The sequence below is a fragment of the Hibiscus syriacus genome, unplaced genomic scaffold (genome assembly GCF_006381635.1).
Source record: "Hibiscus syriacus cultivar Baekdansim isolate YM2019G1 unplaced genomic scaffold, ASM638163v2 tig00110319_pilon, whole genome shotgun sequence".
Classification (NCBI taxonomy): Eukaryota; Viridiplantae; Streptophyta; class Magnoliopsida; order Malvales; family Malvaceae; genus Hibiscus; species Hibiscus syriacus.
In genome coordinates, this window is record NW_024062678.1 from 2,101,765 (window position 1) to 2,117,085 (window position 15,321).

The 15,321-nt window shown below is 32.0% G+C and overlaps 1 protein-coding gene across 1 annotated transcript; it reads left to right on the top strand.

Annotated features, from left to right (window-relative positions):
* Positions 1-12,394: 12,394 nt before the first annotated feature.
* LOC120117116 (protein BRANCHLESS TRICHOME-like) lies at positions 12,395-13,206 on the top strand. The gene is made up of 2 exons (XM_039137449.1): positions 12,395-12,913; positions 12,992-13,206. The coding sequence occupies exons 1-2, from the start codon at positions 12,463-12,465 to the stop codon at positions 13,189-13,191; spliced, it is 651 nt and encodes a 216-aa protein (XP_038993380.1). The 5' UTR covers positions 12,395-12,462; the 3' UTR covers positions 13,192-13,206.
* Positions 13,207-15,321: the final 2,115 nt, after the last annotated feature.

The following is a 15,321-nucleotide window of genomic DNA, read 5'->3' on the forward strand; positions in this document are numbered from 1 at the left end:
TTCTTCAGCGATCATAAAGCTGCATAAATGCAACATTAACAGTAATGCTCTTATCTTTATTCACTTTGTAATGAATGCATATTTTTCTTCCTAGCTAGTCTCCAGTATGGTGATTAGAATCAGCTTTATTAGGAGAATTGTAATAAGCTTTTGTGATTTGTAAACTTAATTTTCTCGACTTTAACATATTAGCAACACGCTTGTTTGAATATTCGGGTAAAATAACAACCGTTTTATAGTGATAAAGGTGTATCTGAAATTCAAAACTTTGAAGAGTATGGGGTTGAAGAATAGAATCAGTTGTTGCCATTTTGGCATGAAATTCAAAACAAGATAAGCTGCAAGCTTGGAAGGCCGTACGATTTGATTGGGTATTCTCAGATTTCGATTGTTGGGAAGTTTTATTTTGTGGGGGCGGAGTGTTGTTATATGGTATTGTTTTTGGATGGTTTCCTTTGTTTGTCTTTACTGTGTTTGGATTTGTTTTCTTGTTTTGTTATGTTTATAGTCCATGATTTGAGTGGTTTTAGTGAAATGTATTTGATGAATCTATCATTGTTAAAGGATGGATTTTTATGTTCTTAATGAGTTCATAGTCTAAGATTTGAATGCTCCTTTTGAAACAAACATAATGAATTTATCGATTTGAATGGATGAATTGCTAAAAGTTATTAATGATTTCATATCTCAACTTTTGAGTGTTCATTATGAGATCAACTTGATGAATTGGTGCTCTTTTTTTCGTTTTCTAAAATCTATTTCTTTGCATTAATGATTGATTATTGGATGCACGAACCAACTTATTTCATTGGTCAAAGAATTGTTGTTGTTTTTAGAAATCATGAGTTCGAGCACTAGCAACTGTAAAGATGATTGAGCATTCACTGTTAAATGATCGGGATTTCTTAAAATAAATACTACTTTATAATAAATTTTAGATTAATAAAAAATATTTATTATTGGATAATGTAAATAAAAAATCATATAATATTTTGGATAAGATTTTGTTTTTATTTAAGTAGATTTTGAGACCGGTTGAGATTTTCTTATAATAATAGCTTTCGCATAATTATTGGTTTACCCTTATAAATACTGAAATCCAACTCGTTATTTTACACATCAAAAAATAAAACTTTCATTATTTTATATTTCTCTCTTAATATTTATGGATTTTATTATTTTAAATCTAAAATTTAAAATCAGTTTGTCGAAAAGAAATCATAAACGAGACCTTTAAGATTATGTCGAAATTGATATAAGTTCTTCGGCATAAACAACTAATATCCATTTGATCGTTCAAAAAGATCCAAGCACAAATGATTTTGAAGTTTCATAGTTGAAACTACTATTTTTTTTTTTTGAAATTTCTTATTAAATGCTTCATCTAATTAAAAAAATTTAGTATTCACTACAGCAAAATTGTTCTACAGCGGCGTTTTAGGAGTAAACACTACTAATTTTAAACATATACAAAATGGTAACTTTAGCAGCGTTTTTATAAAAACGCCGCAATAGGTTCATCGATAGTGGTGTTTTTTCAACAAACGCCGCAAAAGAGTAGTACTTTAGTGGTGCTTTTATACAAACGCCGCTAAAGACTCGTAATTTAGTGGCATTTTTATACAAACGCCGCTATAGAATTGTACTTTAGTGGCGTTTTTATACAAACGTCGTTATACACATGTACTATAGCGGCGTTTGTACCGCTAAAGACTCATAATTTAGTGGCGTTTTTATACAAACGCCGCTAAAGACTAATACTTTAGTGGCGTTTTTATACAAACTCCACTAAAGACGCGTACTTTAGTGGCATTTTTATTCAAAAGCCGTTATACACTTGTACTATAGTGGCGTTTGTGTTTACAAACGTCGCTAAAGACTCGTAATTTAGTGGCATTTTTATACAAACGCCGCTAAAGACTCGTACTTTATTGACATTTTTATACAAACGCTTCTAAAGACTCGTACTTTAGTGGCGTTTTTATTCAAACGCCGCTATACACTTGTACTATAGTGGCGTTTGTGTTTACAAACGCCGCAAGTTTACAAATTTTAAGTGTCGCGCCCAGTAAAAAAATCCGAGTCAAAAAGAAAATTCGAAAAGAAGGAACCGAAATCCAAAGCCAAAAATCTTCTTCCAAGTGTTCCATCATACACCGCCAAATGTACACCTTCAGCTGCTCGATTTTGCCAATAAACAAACCCCTCAGATGCCAAACGTGGCATTACCCAATCTCTCACTGTCTAATCTCAACCCTAGACCGAAGAGAAGAAGACGATGGCGAAGCACGCCGCCGTTGGATGGGGCCACCACCACTTATAGAACCGATGGCTTTTGGCTCTTCTCCTAATGCTTTCTGTTTCAACGGTTATTGCCTTCTTCATGAGAGTCGGCTTCGATTCGTGTGATCGGAACGTTTCTGCTACTGTTGATGGTATAGACTCTGCTCGGCATGTCATTTAAGGCGCCGAGAAACGAACTCCGCAGATCGCTTCTGCAAAGCCGAGTCCGCTCAGTTTCATGAAGTCGAAGGTCGTTCTACTGGTGTCACACGAGCTCTCACTTTCTGGTACACTTCTTGTTTTTATTTATGTTAATAGCTATCTTTAGTGAGTTCAGTCGCTTTGGAATTCATTTATGATATTTCAGTTGAATTTCAATGTAATGGAATTTGTTTTAGTTGCCTTCCTTTTACTGTCGAGTGACTTGGAGTATGATCGTTTCCATTGAAGTATCATTGCAAATGAACCGAATTTATGTTCAGTAGCTTTGAGGTAGCCATCTGCATCATCTATGGGATGTCCTTGCATGGTTGTAACTGATCCGTGGACACATATAAGTGAGTTTTATTATCGTATGGAGGAACTAGCAGAGGATGTGCATGGATTCTTTCGGTTAGTGTGCTACACCAGCCATGCCCAAAATTTTTAAAGTCATTACTGCTGGTTTTTTCGATTCAAGTAATTAATAGATGTATTGCATATGCATTCATTAATATTTGTAGAATGTCAGTTTTAATGTCATGGTTATCATTGTCAGCATATCATTTGCTATAAGTTTCTTTAGTTTTTGTGAGGATATCTTCACATTCTCATATCATGTTTAATTTTATCCTAATATGAAAAAGAGAAACTATGTAGTTCCACTAGGGCCCTTTGTGTCTTAACTTAATCCCTTTTATCAACTTTGCAAATTTTGACACTCTGTAAAAAGCATTCCACCAGTGTGCTGGTATCTTTGAGGTTTAATTACTTTCTGAGGCTCTGTTGACATGCTACTTATGACTCATCATTATTTCCTATAAATGAAAATTATATCATAATAAATTCTAAGATTCTTGTTGACTCTTTACTCTCAAGTACTCTGGAGATAGATTATTGTTATTTTCTGGAATGTGTGTTGCTTTTTTTCCCCAATAGATTATTGAAATCACTTATCTGTTACTAGGTGATGGTGCAGTGAATTGTGAAATTGAGATGATTTCTTACATTTTAGCCGAGTGAATAAAATTGTTGTTGAAAATTTTATGATGTCTATAGAATTGGGGTTTATTGAAGTAATGATTACTTTGAAATCCAAGGTCCACAAATTTAACATTAAAGCAATTGATATTTCAATTTCTTTAATTCTGTACAAGTAGTGCATTTGCAAGCTCAGTTCCTGAAATTCTATTCAAAATTAGATTTATCACAGGTAAAGTGCCTACAATTTAGGTTCAAGTTTGGAGGCATAATTGTCAAGTGATCAATCTAACTAAAGGGTCTTAATCTTCATGTAGAACTAATTAATATGGAATTGTTCCTTAAGATCATTTTATAAAGTGTATTCATGTTGAACTCTCTCTTGCTTACTCATCATTCAATTGTGACTGGAGTGGTACATCATAATTCTCTAAGTTTGGAGTTTTATAAAGTTTTAAAACCATGAAGATGCTTTTCTTCTGCAGGGACAAGCTCTGGCATGCTTATATAATGTTTTTCTGTTTGGTTTTGATAGTCCTTACTAGGGTATTTGTACCTTCATTTGGACTATAATATAAATCTCCTATTCTAATTATAAATTTTTTATTTCAAATTACCAATTTAAGAGTTCATGGTCCTTTTTGAGTAAGTAGTTCACTTTTTGAGTTCTTTTTATCGTCTGAAATTCTTATAGTACAAAGTTATAACTGGAAATATATGTTCCTTGATTCATTTGTTTATTTTACTGATCATGAATAGGATCAAAAGGCACATGAAGCAATCTTGAAATGATTGAACCTACTAGGGTTTTCCCTATGAACTTTGAGGGACTTAGACATGCATGCTTTCTTGATCCAAAATTATAAGATTTCATTGCTTATCCCTCTTTTGTATTTCCTTAACTTTTCTAAGAATACAAACTTGCTCAGATTCTTGGGGTAAGAATTCAAACTTCTAAAAGTAAGATGGCAACCAATACATTATTAAATTTTTTCTTTATGATGACATTTTTTACATTCTTATGTAGAATATATTTTAGTTTTCATGGTTCCTGACTTCCTGTTTTTGTTGTTTGTTGCAACATCTTTTTTCAGTTCTCAATCACTCACATGTATGTTATGAATGCAAGTTCTGCTGGTTGTTTCCTTCTCTTCTTAGTCTCATCTAAATTATTGTAATTGCAGTAATCTTGAAGAACAAACTTCAACAAAAAGCGGCTTCTTCAATAGACTGGCACAACATTTCCCATTTGTTTTTAATCTATTGAGGAGAGATCATTCACTGTCAAATGATACTTTCAAATAAGATGTCAAGACGATGAATATGACAAATTCCAATGAAGTGGGAAACAAAGTAGCTTTAGAAGGCATATCTGGAGGTTATGATGATGACGCTAGTGAAATTGAGGATGTATCGAACAACAAATCCATGTATATCTACACTTTGAGATTCAGTTGTAACTCATTTGTACTTTAATGCCTTTTAAGGTTCTCTCTCCATAAAAAAACTTTAATTTATTTTGTTGTTAAGTATTTTTCTTTATGTTTTTTGTCTTAATTAAAATGTATGGTTGTTGTTAATTAGATAAAGCTAGATATAAATTTAGGTGATGTATAGCAGAAATGAAATATGCAAAATCAATTAATATTAGCTAAATAAAGGTAATTAGCGGCGTTTGTATCCAAAAACGCCGCTATAGGTCTGACTTTTTGCGGCGTTTGTGTTCAAAAACGCCGTTATAGGTCTGACATTTTGCGGCATTTGTGTCCAAAAACGCCACTATAGGTCTGACCTTTTACGGCATTTGTTCTAAAAATGCCAGTATAGGTCTTATCTTTTGTGGCGTTTGTATCCAAAAACGCCGCTATAGATATCGACCTTTTGCGGCGTTTGTTCAAAAAACGACGTAATAGATATTGACCTATTGCGGCATTTTTTGTTCTCAAACGCCGCTAACTTTAGCGGCGCTAGTATTGCCGGCGCTTCTTGCGGCATTTTTCCTATCGCCATAAATACTTTTAGTGGCGCTTAAAAACGCCGCTATAAGACTAAAAAACGCCGCTAAAACTCTGTTTTAGTGATTTGACAATGTGTTTACTCTTAGGGTAAAGTACATAAATTGTCCATCAACTATATAGAGTTGTTTCGTTGAGTCTCTCGACTATTAAAAGTTACAAAATGGTCACTCGACTATTCATATGTTCTAAATTAGTCATTTTATGTTAAAAAATTGGAGGTCGTCTGATATGGATATTATCATATTGATTGAGATATAATAAAATATGATCTCAAAATTGTTTGAGCTATATTTTGTATATCGACTCTCTGTTTATATTATATCATTGAGTTGGTGCTTAAAACATAATGTTGTCGAGTCGGTGCTTGAAAGTAATGACGGTGTCAGTAGTCATCATTAAAATATGATTTTATCATATCTCAGCTAGCGTGTTACCATCCAACTCAGACGATTATCAATTTTTTTAACAGAAAATGACAGTTTTGGAACATATGGATAGTCATGTGATGATTTTTAACTTTTAATGGTCGAGAGACTTAATAAAACAACACTCTATAGTTGGACAACCATTTTATAACTTTTGATAGTCAAAAGACTCAACAAAAACAACATTGTATAGTTGGAGGATCATTTGTATAGTTTACCCTTACTTTTAATTCTTTATTTTATTTTTAGATTACACACATATTGTTGTAGAGTGTATACGATGTTTCAAAATATTATTACATTTCTATAGGAAATTTGGTTTAAATAAAAAGATAAACTACATAAGATACCATTGAATTTTGTTTGTTGATTTATTTATACCGCTAAACTTTTAATTTTATTAATTATAGTATTGAACTTTACTTCTACGTTCAATTATGTTATTTATGTCGTTAAATTATTAATGGGATGATACATGAATGTTGTTTGCCATGACGGTGACAATGTGGACCGAGTAATAATACAAATATGATCCATATAGGCTCTTTTACTCATTTTTTATATAAAACCCCCAATTTATTATCTTGTATCCCTAATCCATTTTATCCTTTATTTTATAACATTCTTCTTCTCATCAACGACAGAAAAAGGAAGGAGAAGGGCGAGGCATAATAGAGCACAACGGTGAAATGGAGCAACTCATTGGATTTTCGATCTGTAGACGTGATTCCCGGTCTGTGGGATCTAATCAGAGTGATTTTATAAGGATGTGTAGTTGTCCGGGGTTTGTGAGCCTGGTAATGGCTGCTGATGCGGGAATAGCTTTCCACTAGTTCATTTACTGTCCAATGAAGTGAAATAGAAGGAAAAAGAACTTTGGTAAAAGTGAAGTGCTTTGCATAAAATAATGGGTAAACTATAAGTTGAGTACCTAAACTATTACTTTTATTCTGTTTTAGACCTATTTTTTAAAACTATACTTAACGTTTAGTTTAGGTTTAATTTTGGTACATACCGTTAGAAACGTATATGAACTACTATTACTATATGTGGCCTTTTATGGGTAAATTACATCACTCATCACTCAACTATCTTCTCACTTCTATTTTTGTCACTCTAAATTTTTTTTAATTTAACTACTCAACTTTCAAATTATTCTTGTTTAAGAACTCTAATTTATTTTATTAATAATTTTTGTGACATGAAATTTTTTATTATTTTATTAATATATAATTAAAATAAAAAATTAATTTGGAAGTTAGAGTGATTAAATTAGGAGTAATTTGAAAGTTAAGTAATTAAATTGATAAAAAATAACTTTAGTGACCAAAATATGAATGATGAATGATGAATGATTGAATTTATCTATAAAAATTGTCAGATACAACATTTACAAAGACTTTTTCCACACAACAGTACTAGACACAACCTTGGGAACTCTACAAGCAACTTTAATTTCAGCTAGCAACAGCTTTGCATTATCATGCACCACCCTAGCATTCTGCAGGATCTCCTTATGAATCCATTTGTCACTTCTGTTCCAAATGATCCGGAGTAAAGCAAGCAAAAAAGCAAACTGCCCTCTACTAAGATGATTAACTAAACTCCCGAGTCCCGAGCTAATCCTTACAAGAGGTCCTCGAAGAATTAAACACCCTACGATCCCAAGAGGAGAATACAAGGACTTCCCTAGCATACTAGCAGTCTCTGAAAGCATTCTTTGCACTTACAGCATCAGGATTGATTTCTGAGTCACCTGCTTGATTTGCACTTATAGCGTTCTTCTTCAACAACACGAATCTGACTACCGATGAAGATCAGCGAACATAATAGTAGCATAGCGAAGAACCACACCATAGGTGTAGATATTCATTTTGTCCGGGGATACATCCAAGTTCATTTATGTTATTAATTAGTTTAAAATATTATTGGGCTAGTTATTTAGTTATGTGTAGGGTGCATATTATATGGGTATACATATTATTAGTTATATTTACATGTTATATTATTATTAATTAGGGATTAATTATTAGTTACTTTTACTAGTTGTGCATGCGACTATATATATAATTATATGGTTAAATTATGATATTTATGTGGATGTACATATATAATATTATATGCATAAAGGTATGAGTGTGAGTTTATATTATATACGTATAAATATATATATTATATGCGGATATATGAATATGTAAATAATTAAATATATATATATAACATTAATTTAAAATGCAATAAATCTTATTCAATGTCATTTACAGGCCAACATGTTATAAACAGGCTGATATGACCCAGCACATGAAGCCCAAAGAAATTACAAGGAAAAGTGACCCAAACAGTAGCCAAGGACCGAACTGAAGCAGGCCCAATCGGTTAGGGCTTGAAGAAAACCCTAGAGTTTTTCCTAATCCAGCCGCCACCAAGGTATTCTAGAAGCATCCACGCGTGCCTCCAACGCGGTGATTCCTCAGCTTCCATGAGCAACGCCAACGTGCACCAATGATCCCCAACCTCTGCATGAGCAGTTTGCCCGCAGAGAATGAACGGGGTCCCTGCAACGCCAACAAATCAGCAGCCTACCCATAACGTACGATCCTTCTTTGATTCGTATAGGACTCACGAGGAGCGACAAAACGAGGGCCTTCAAATACATGAAAATCAACAAATTGAAGGGGAGGATTTTTCTTCAAAAAGAAACCATTATCATCAACCAAAAATCGGAGAACAAAAGAGGGAGAAAAATCGACAGAAAAAAAAAAACCCTTAGAAAGAATTTTGTAAAAGAAAAACAAATGAGAAAACCATAGGGGTCAAGTTCTTTTAAAAAGAAGCTCTTCGTTTTTGTAAGGCCGACGGCCATTTTTATTTTATTTTTTAAATGAAGCCCTTGATTCTTCCGTAGATCTACTTCATTTGAAACATTTTCTAAAGAGGGAAGGAAAAGGAGTCGTAAAGGTGTTCGGTTACCTTTCCGTCGCCGACGAACGGATATTGGAGCCAACTTGCGGTGGCTGGTGCGGTGAAGCGGTGGCCAATTTCTGGGTTATTGGATGAACACCAAGAACACTAGAATTTTGGGAGAGCCTTTTTGATCCAAAAAATGTTTTAGGAAAATATGAAACTTGTTAATTTTTTTTTAGCTTTTATACTAATTTTAAAACAACCCACCCTCAAAGAAGCGTGTTTCTTGAATTGGGAGAGTCCAACCTTCTCTTCGATCCTCGCGGGTTTCTTAGATTTGCATTTTGATTCCTTTTTCATTTTAATGCCTTTTTATTTCCCTTATTTGCGGCTGTTTATTACATCTTTGTTTTAATTTAGTCCTGGATGCATGTTTTATTTGTGTTTTTCATTGTTCACAGGTTTAATCCATAAAGTTTTTGTTTATTTGATTTAGTCCCTTTTCGTATATATGTTTGGTTAAAATTTGAATTTATCTTTTGTTGCTGTTCATTTAATATTAGCCATATTATTGTATTATTTATATGGTATTATATATATAGCAAATGTAATTTTTGTACTGTGTCTTCACTTTATAATATGTATATATATACACCATGTAGTTTATATTTATTAATTTGTAAACATTGCTCGTATATAATATTATGTGTTATGTTTCATATTGTATCTATATATTTATATAAGCATGATTCGATTGATATATACATAAATATATTGTTATGCTCTCGGTTAATATTGTTAAATAGATATTTTATGTGAATATTTTATTTTGTATTGTAATTTCTTTATATATGTTTTAACGTATTTTGGTTGCATGACATCATTTTTGTATAATATGTATGATACCCTCTTAAGCATAACTCGACTCAATTCAAATAATTAGACTAAGTGTAATACGTTTTCATTTTAAGGTTGTTATGAAGTGATTGTTAAGGTATAAGAAAGTTACTTCTAATGATTTTAAAATGAAAGTGTGTCCCATTAAATAAAATCCTAAAAATTGACTACACGTAAAATTTGGGAACAAGAGAAAAAAATATTTGTCTATTTAAATTTATCGAGAAAAGATCGTTAGAACTTATAAAAGGTTCAATTTCGATGTTTTTAAATAATCAAACATCCTTCTTCTTTCTAAAAGGATAGTTAATTCGTGTTTAATTAATCTTTATTTTTATCATTATTCATGCATTTAAAACTTGAATTATTAATGAACTTTATTATGAAATAGTAATATTTCCTTATTTCGGTTAGATTAAGAAATGACTGCTTTAAGACATGAGAGACATTTTCTTCTCGGTAAGAAATAATTAAATATTGTCATTTTTCGTCCTAAAATTCAAGGAATGTGTTTAAAAAAGATCTTAAATTAAATTAAATTTGAACTTGTAAGATTCATTGCAAAGACAATTAATTAATCGACTAGGTACCGATTTAGGGTGTTGTGGGGTGCTAATCCTTCCCTAGCGTAATAGACTCCTGAACTCAATTTTTACTACACCGACCTTAAAATATTGTTTTAGTAATTTTTAAATTAAATTTTATTAAAATAACAAAACATTTTGGGTGCTCAATCACACCCTAATCAAATATTGGTGGCGACTTATCAAATCATGTTTTATTTTGATTTTAAAAAAAACCCCAAATTAATCGAGACGAGATTTTTAAATCACACTTAATTAAAAATTAAATTTATTTTTAAGAAATCGTTTCCCCAATAAGCAGAACCTTTCATCGAATCCATGTTATGAACTTACAACATACTACCGATGGAACCAAATTACTAAGATAGGACAGATATACGCAGAAGAAGCTCAGAAGTTGAGAGATACACACATAGGAAGAGAGGCTGTACTCTCACACGTTTTATTGATAAACCCTCAAGAGAGATCGGGTAATATTTATACAAAGTTGTATTAATCATTTGAGATTAGCACTCTAAGAGACTCTCCTAACCAATTCAACCAATGCAATCAATTCATAACTAGACTAACGGTGCAGTCCATACAACAGAAACACCTAAGAGAACTAATCTGCACTCCTTAGGTTAGAACTAACAACAACTCTATGAGCTACAGTTACAGTTATAACACAAAATTCTCAGCTCTTTAAAATTTTTATGCTAAATATGTGTGTTTGAATATTATTATATTGGCGGAAAGTACCTGGTCCTTAATGGAGTCTACTCTGCTGTAAAGTAACATTGATCTATTCACTTGCATCATTTAATATGCATGGGGCTGTGTTTGGCTGAATGATTGCTCTGACATATGTCCATGGTCCTTTAGTTTTGAAATCCTGTGGTAGTAGGCCACCCATTGTTAAAAACTAGGGATGAAAAAGATAAGATCGTAACTTATACTGCTGTAGTGTTTTTCAAAGCTTTCCAACTGCAATTATTAAAACAACATTATTAATTAGGTGTCATAATCTCAATGGGACACGCATTTATCGAAATTAAGGATGCAAAAATTCTAAGCGTGTAAAGCACACAAATGGTATCTTGACAATAAGATATTGTTTTATTAGATGCTCAACTATTAAAAAAATATAAAATGATTATTGGACTATAGAATATTGTTTTGTCGAGTCATTCGATTATTAAAAGTTATAAAATGATCACTCGACTATTTATATATAAACTCATATTTTTCTATTAAAAAATTAGCGGTCGTCTGAATTGAATATTAACATGTTAATTAAGATATAATAAAATCTGATCTCATAACCGTCTGAGTTGTTGTATTTTATAGATCGACTATCCATTTACATTATATTTTGAGCTAGCGCTTGAAAGATTATACCGTGGAGCCAGTGCTTGAAAGCAATGGTAGTGCCAGTAAACATTATTAAAATATGATTTTATCTTATGTTAGTCAACAAGTTATTATACAACTCATATGGTTGCCATTTTTTAACGAGAAATTACGAGTTTGGAATATATGAATAGTCGGATGATCATTTTATAACTTTTAATAGTTGGAGGATTCAACAAAACATCCTATAATTAAATACATTTTATAACTTTTAATAGCCGGTAGACTTAACAAAACATCACGCTATAGTCAAGAACATTCGTGTACTTTACCTAAATTGTAATTGAAGTTAATTAGGTGAATAGTGGAAAAATAACTTAAATCAGAAAACAACGAGGCTTAACGATGAGATGCATGTGATGTATGGTTCGCTTTTACAATCTGCATCTTGAAAGCTAAGTTGCAGAATAAATAATGGGCCTACCAGCTTTTCTTTTCTTAACAGGGAAAATCCCAATTGCAATAAAGAAAAGTAGCTACGGAGAAAGCAAGGGAAAAGGTTGAAATAAAATGAAAAGAGAAGATATGGAGGAGGTGATGATAATGATGATTAGAGGCTCTGGCAATCAAAGCAATGCAGCTTTTCCTCAAGAGCAAGAATTCATCAACACTGCCATTTGCCCTTGCTGGAAACTTTACGAAAATCCCTTTTATTGTTCACCTGTTCATCATCGACAACAACCATGCCCACGTAACAAGCGTTTACATAGACTAGGCCTCCCTCTTTCAGCTCGAAAGATCGCTGCCTCTTTCTGGGATCTTACCTTCTTCAAACCAGTTATGGATTCTGATCTGGACATTGCTCGGGCCCATATCATTGAGTTGAAAGCTGAGCTAGAGTACGAACGTAAAGCGCGTAAAAAGGCAGAAGCCATTAATAAGAAATTGGTTAAAGAAGTTGATGAGGAACGAAGGGGAAGAGAAGCATTGGAGAGAGTATGCGAAGAGCTTGCAAGTGAAATTTCATTGGATAAAGCAGCCATTGTTCGAATGAAGAAGGAGGTTGAGGAGGAAAGAAAGATGCTAAGAATGGCTGAAGTTTTAAGGGAAGAGAGGTTTCAAATGAAGCTGACTGAGGCCAAGATTCTCTTTGAGGAGAAGTTGTTAGAATTGGAAGAAACTAAACGCATTTCACAGAAGAAAAAAGAAGATAAGATACCAGCATTTACTGCCAATCTTTCAGGGAAGTTTTCAAGGTTAGTTTTCAGTGAGAAATCTTGTGATAACAGTACCAACACTGTTGATTCGAGAGAGTTAACAAGATTTGCATCCAGTGAGTCATCATCTTGTACTTCATCCATGGAAATAAAGCGAAAAGCATCTCCAGAAACTCAGAATCCTCACATAAAGAGAGGGATCAAAGGGTTTGTCGAGTTTCCTAGAGTGGTTCAAGCAATTGGATCAAAGAGTAGGCATTGGGGTACGAAGCTGGAGTGCCAAAAGACTCATCTAAAGATCCTACTTAAGCAGAAAAGCCCCATCCGATCAAATAGTCTCATTACGAGTTGAGTTTATCAATTCCCTGCTTCAAACACTATATTCTCCAAGTTATTCCACTTGCGTTTTTTGGTTTAAATTATGTTTCTTCTTGTAAATTTTATTGTTGAGTTGTTTCTGCAAATAGGTTACCCAAAATATCATGTTCTTGGAAGATTATAAGAATTAACGGAGTAAAAATATGCTTTGGTTTGTAATTTGCTGTGAGGCTGTCTGATACTTTTCAAGAATTTGTATTCGGTACTTTAAATGAATCTACTGTGTGATTTCAATGATTTTGGATAATATTTTTTCCTCTCGATAATTTAAATTCAAACAATAATATTTATATAATCGATTGAATAATCTTAGTAATAAATGAAAATATTATTTTTAAAGAATTTGAGTTCAAACATTTTTATCTGTAAAGTGTGTGTTATCAATCAATTAAAAAAAATTAATAGAAAATAATAATATATGTGGGAGGTGAAACGAAACCTAAATAGTTTGAGAAGCTAAAAATATAGATATATTGACAAAATTACCATCAAACGTTTGTACAAATGGTCACTTTGCCTCCAATTTTTTCTCGGAGTATTTTTGTCCTCAACGTTTTAATTTTTTGTCAAAACACACCCTGTTGGATAAAAATCATTAGTTGACTAACGATCAACAACACATGTTATTGACGTGACATTTTCACATGTGTTCAATTGATGATATGGCACATGCCACATCACCCAAAGTGATTTCATGTTATGTGTCATGTTAGCAATTGAACATGTGTACAAACGACATGTCATCCAAAATGATAATGTGACATGTGATATATCACCCAAAATAATGACGTGAATGTGCTACGTAGGTCACGTCCCTCAAAATACATGTGATATATTCCACGCCTCTCAAAGTGATGATATAGTATGTGTCTTGTCGGCAATTGAATACATATAAAAATGTCACATTAATAATATAAGTTGATCGTTTATCAAATTTCAATTTTTATCAAACGAAATATATTTTGACCAAAAATTGAAATGTTGAAAATTAAAATAATCTAAAAAATAATTATAAAATAACAATTCGTGCAAAAACATAATTTTATCATTCTGCCAAAAATATAGTACTGAAAATTGGGAAGAGACATCTCCACGTGTTGGACTTTATTAGTAGACTATTGGTGGATCTTCACTTGGATAAAAAAGAAAGTACTCGACAGCTCTTTTTAGAGAAACCTTACGGTTAGGGTCGGGAAAATTCAACGATCTCTGGGGACAGATCGCATGTGCATGAAAACTGTGTTATTACGAGTGATTGTAAAGCGAAAGTAGTTGAGAAGTCGATTTCCATTTATTGGAATAGAAGGGATACACAGCGAAAGTGTACTAGAGCCTATGTAACAATTGTAATTATTCTCGTAATGTTAAACATGTGATACACCATTAAACCTACTTATTTATGCATTTATGTTAATTTAGGTATTATTATTATTATGCTTAAAGTATAAAGTTATACTAATATTAGTATGTTTAATTGTTTGTATTTATGAATTCATTAAATGGTTTCAGTGGTTAAAGATAAATTTGTTCTCTTTAGAAGTCATGCGTTCGAGTAATTGTGTTTGCAATGTGTGTATTTTGTTAATACTTAAAAAAATCTAAATAGATACTATTTTATAATCATTCATACTATTAAAAAAGCTATTTATATTTATAGATTTATTTATTTATTGCATAAAGGAAAAACAAAATGAATGTTTATGGATCGAATTCGAGATTGATCTAAAATGAAGATTTGATGTTGAGTTTGCTATCTCTTCACACTCGTGGTTCAATCAGTCATATTTTTATAGTATTGTTTATGTTTAATTTATTATACATGTTTGAGATTAATGACTAATTTTTTCAATAATATCATTTTGTAGATGCTCATTTTATCAGGGGTTTTATCCAAGTTATATATATTACTAATACAAGATATTATTGGGCTTTATTTAGTTATATATATATATATATATATTGTGTGTATTATATATGAATATATATTATTATTATTATGTGTGAATACACATATACATATATCATGCATGCGTATGTTATACATATATATTATCATTTATTATTAATATGGTGGCTTTTATGTATGGGTGTGCGTATATGATAT

What these genes read in the sequence shown, in the direction of transcription:
- LOC120117116 (XM_039137449.1), top strand. Translation starts at nt 12,463, where the DNA reads ATGGATTCTGATCTGGACATTGCTCGGGCCCATATCATTGAGTTGAAA. An exon ending in GAAATCTTGTGATAACAGTA is followed by an intron (nt 12,914 to 12,991) that starts CCAACACTGTTG and finishes CCATGGAAATAA; the next exon opens with AGCGAAAAGCATCTCCAGAA.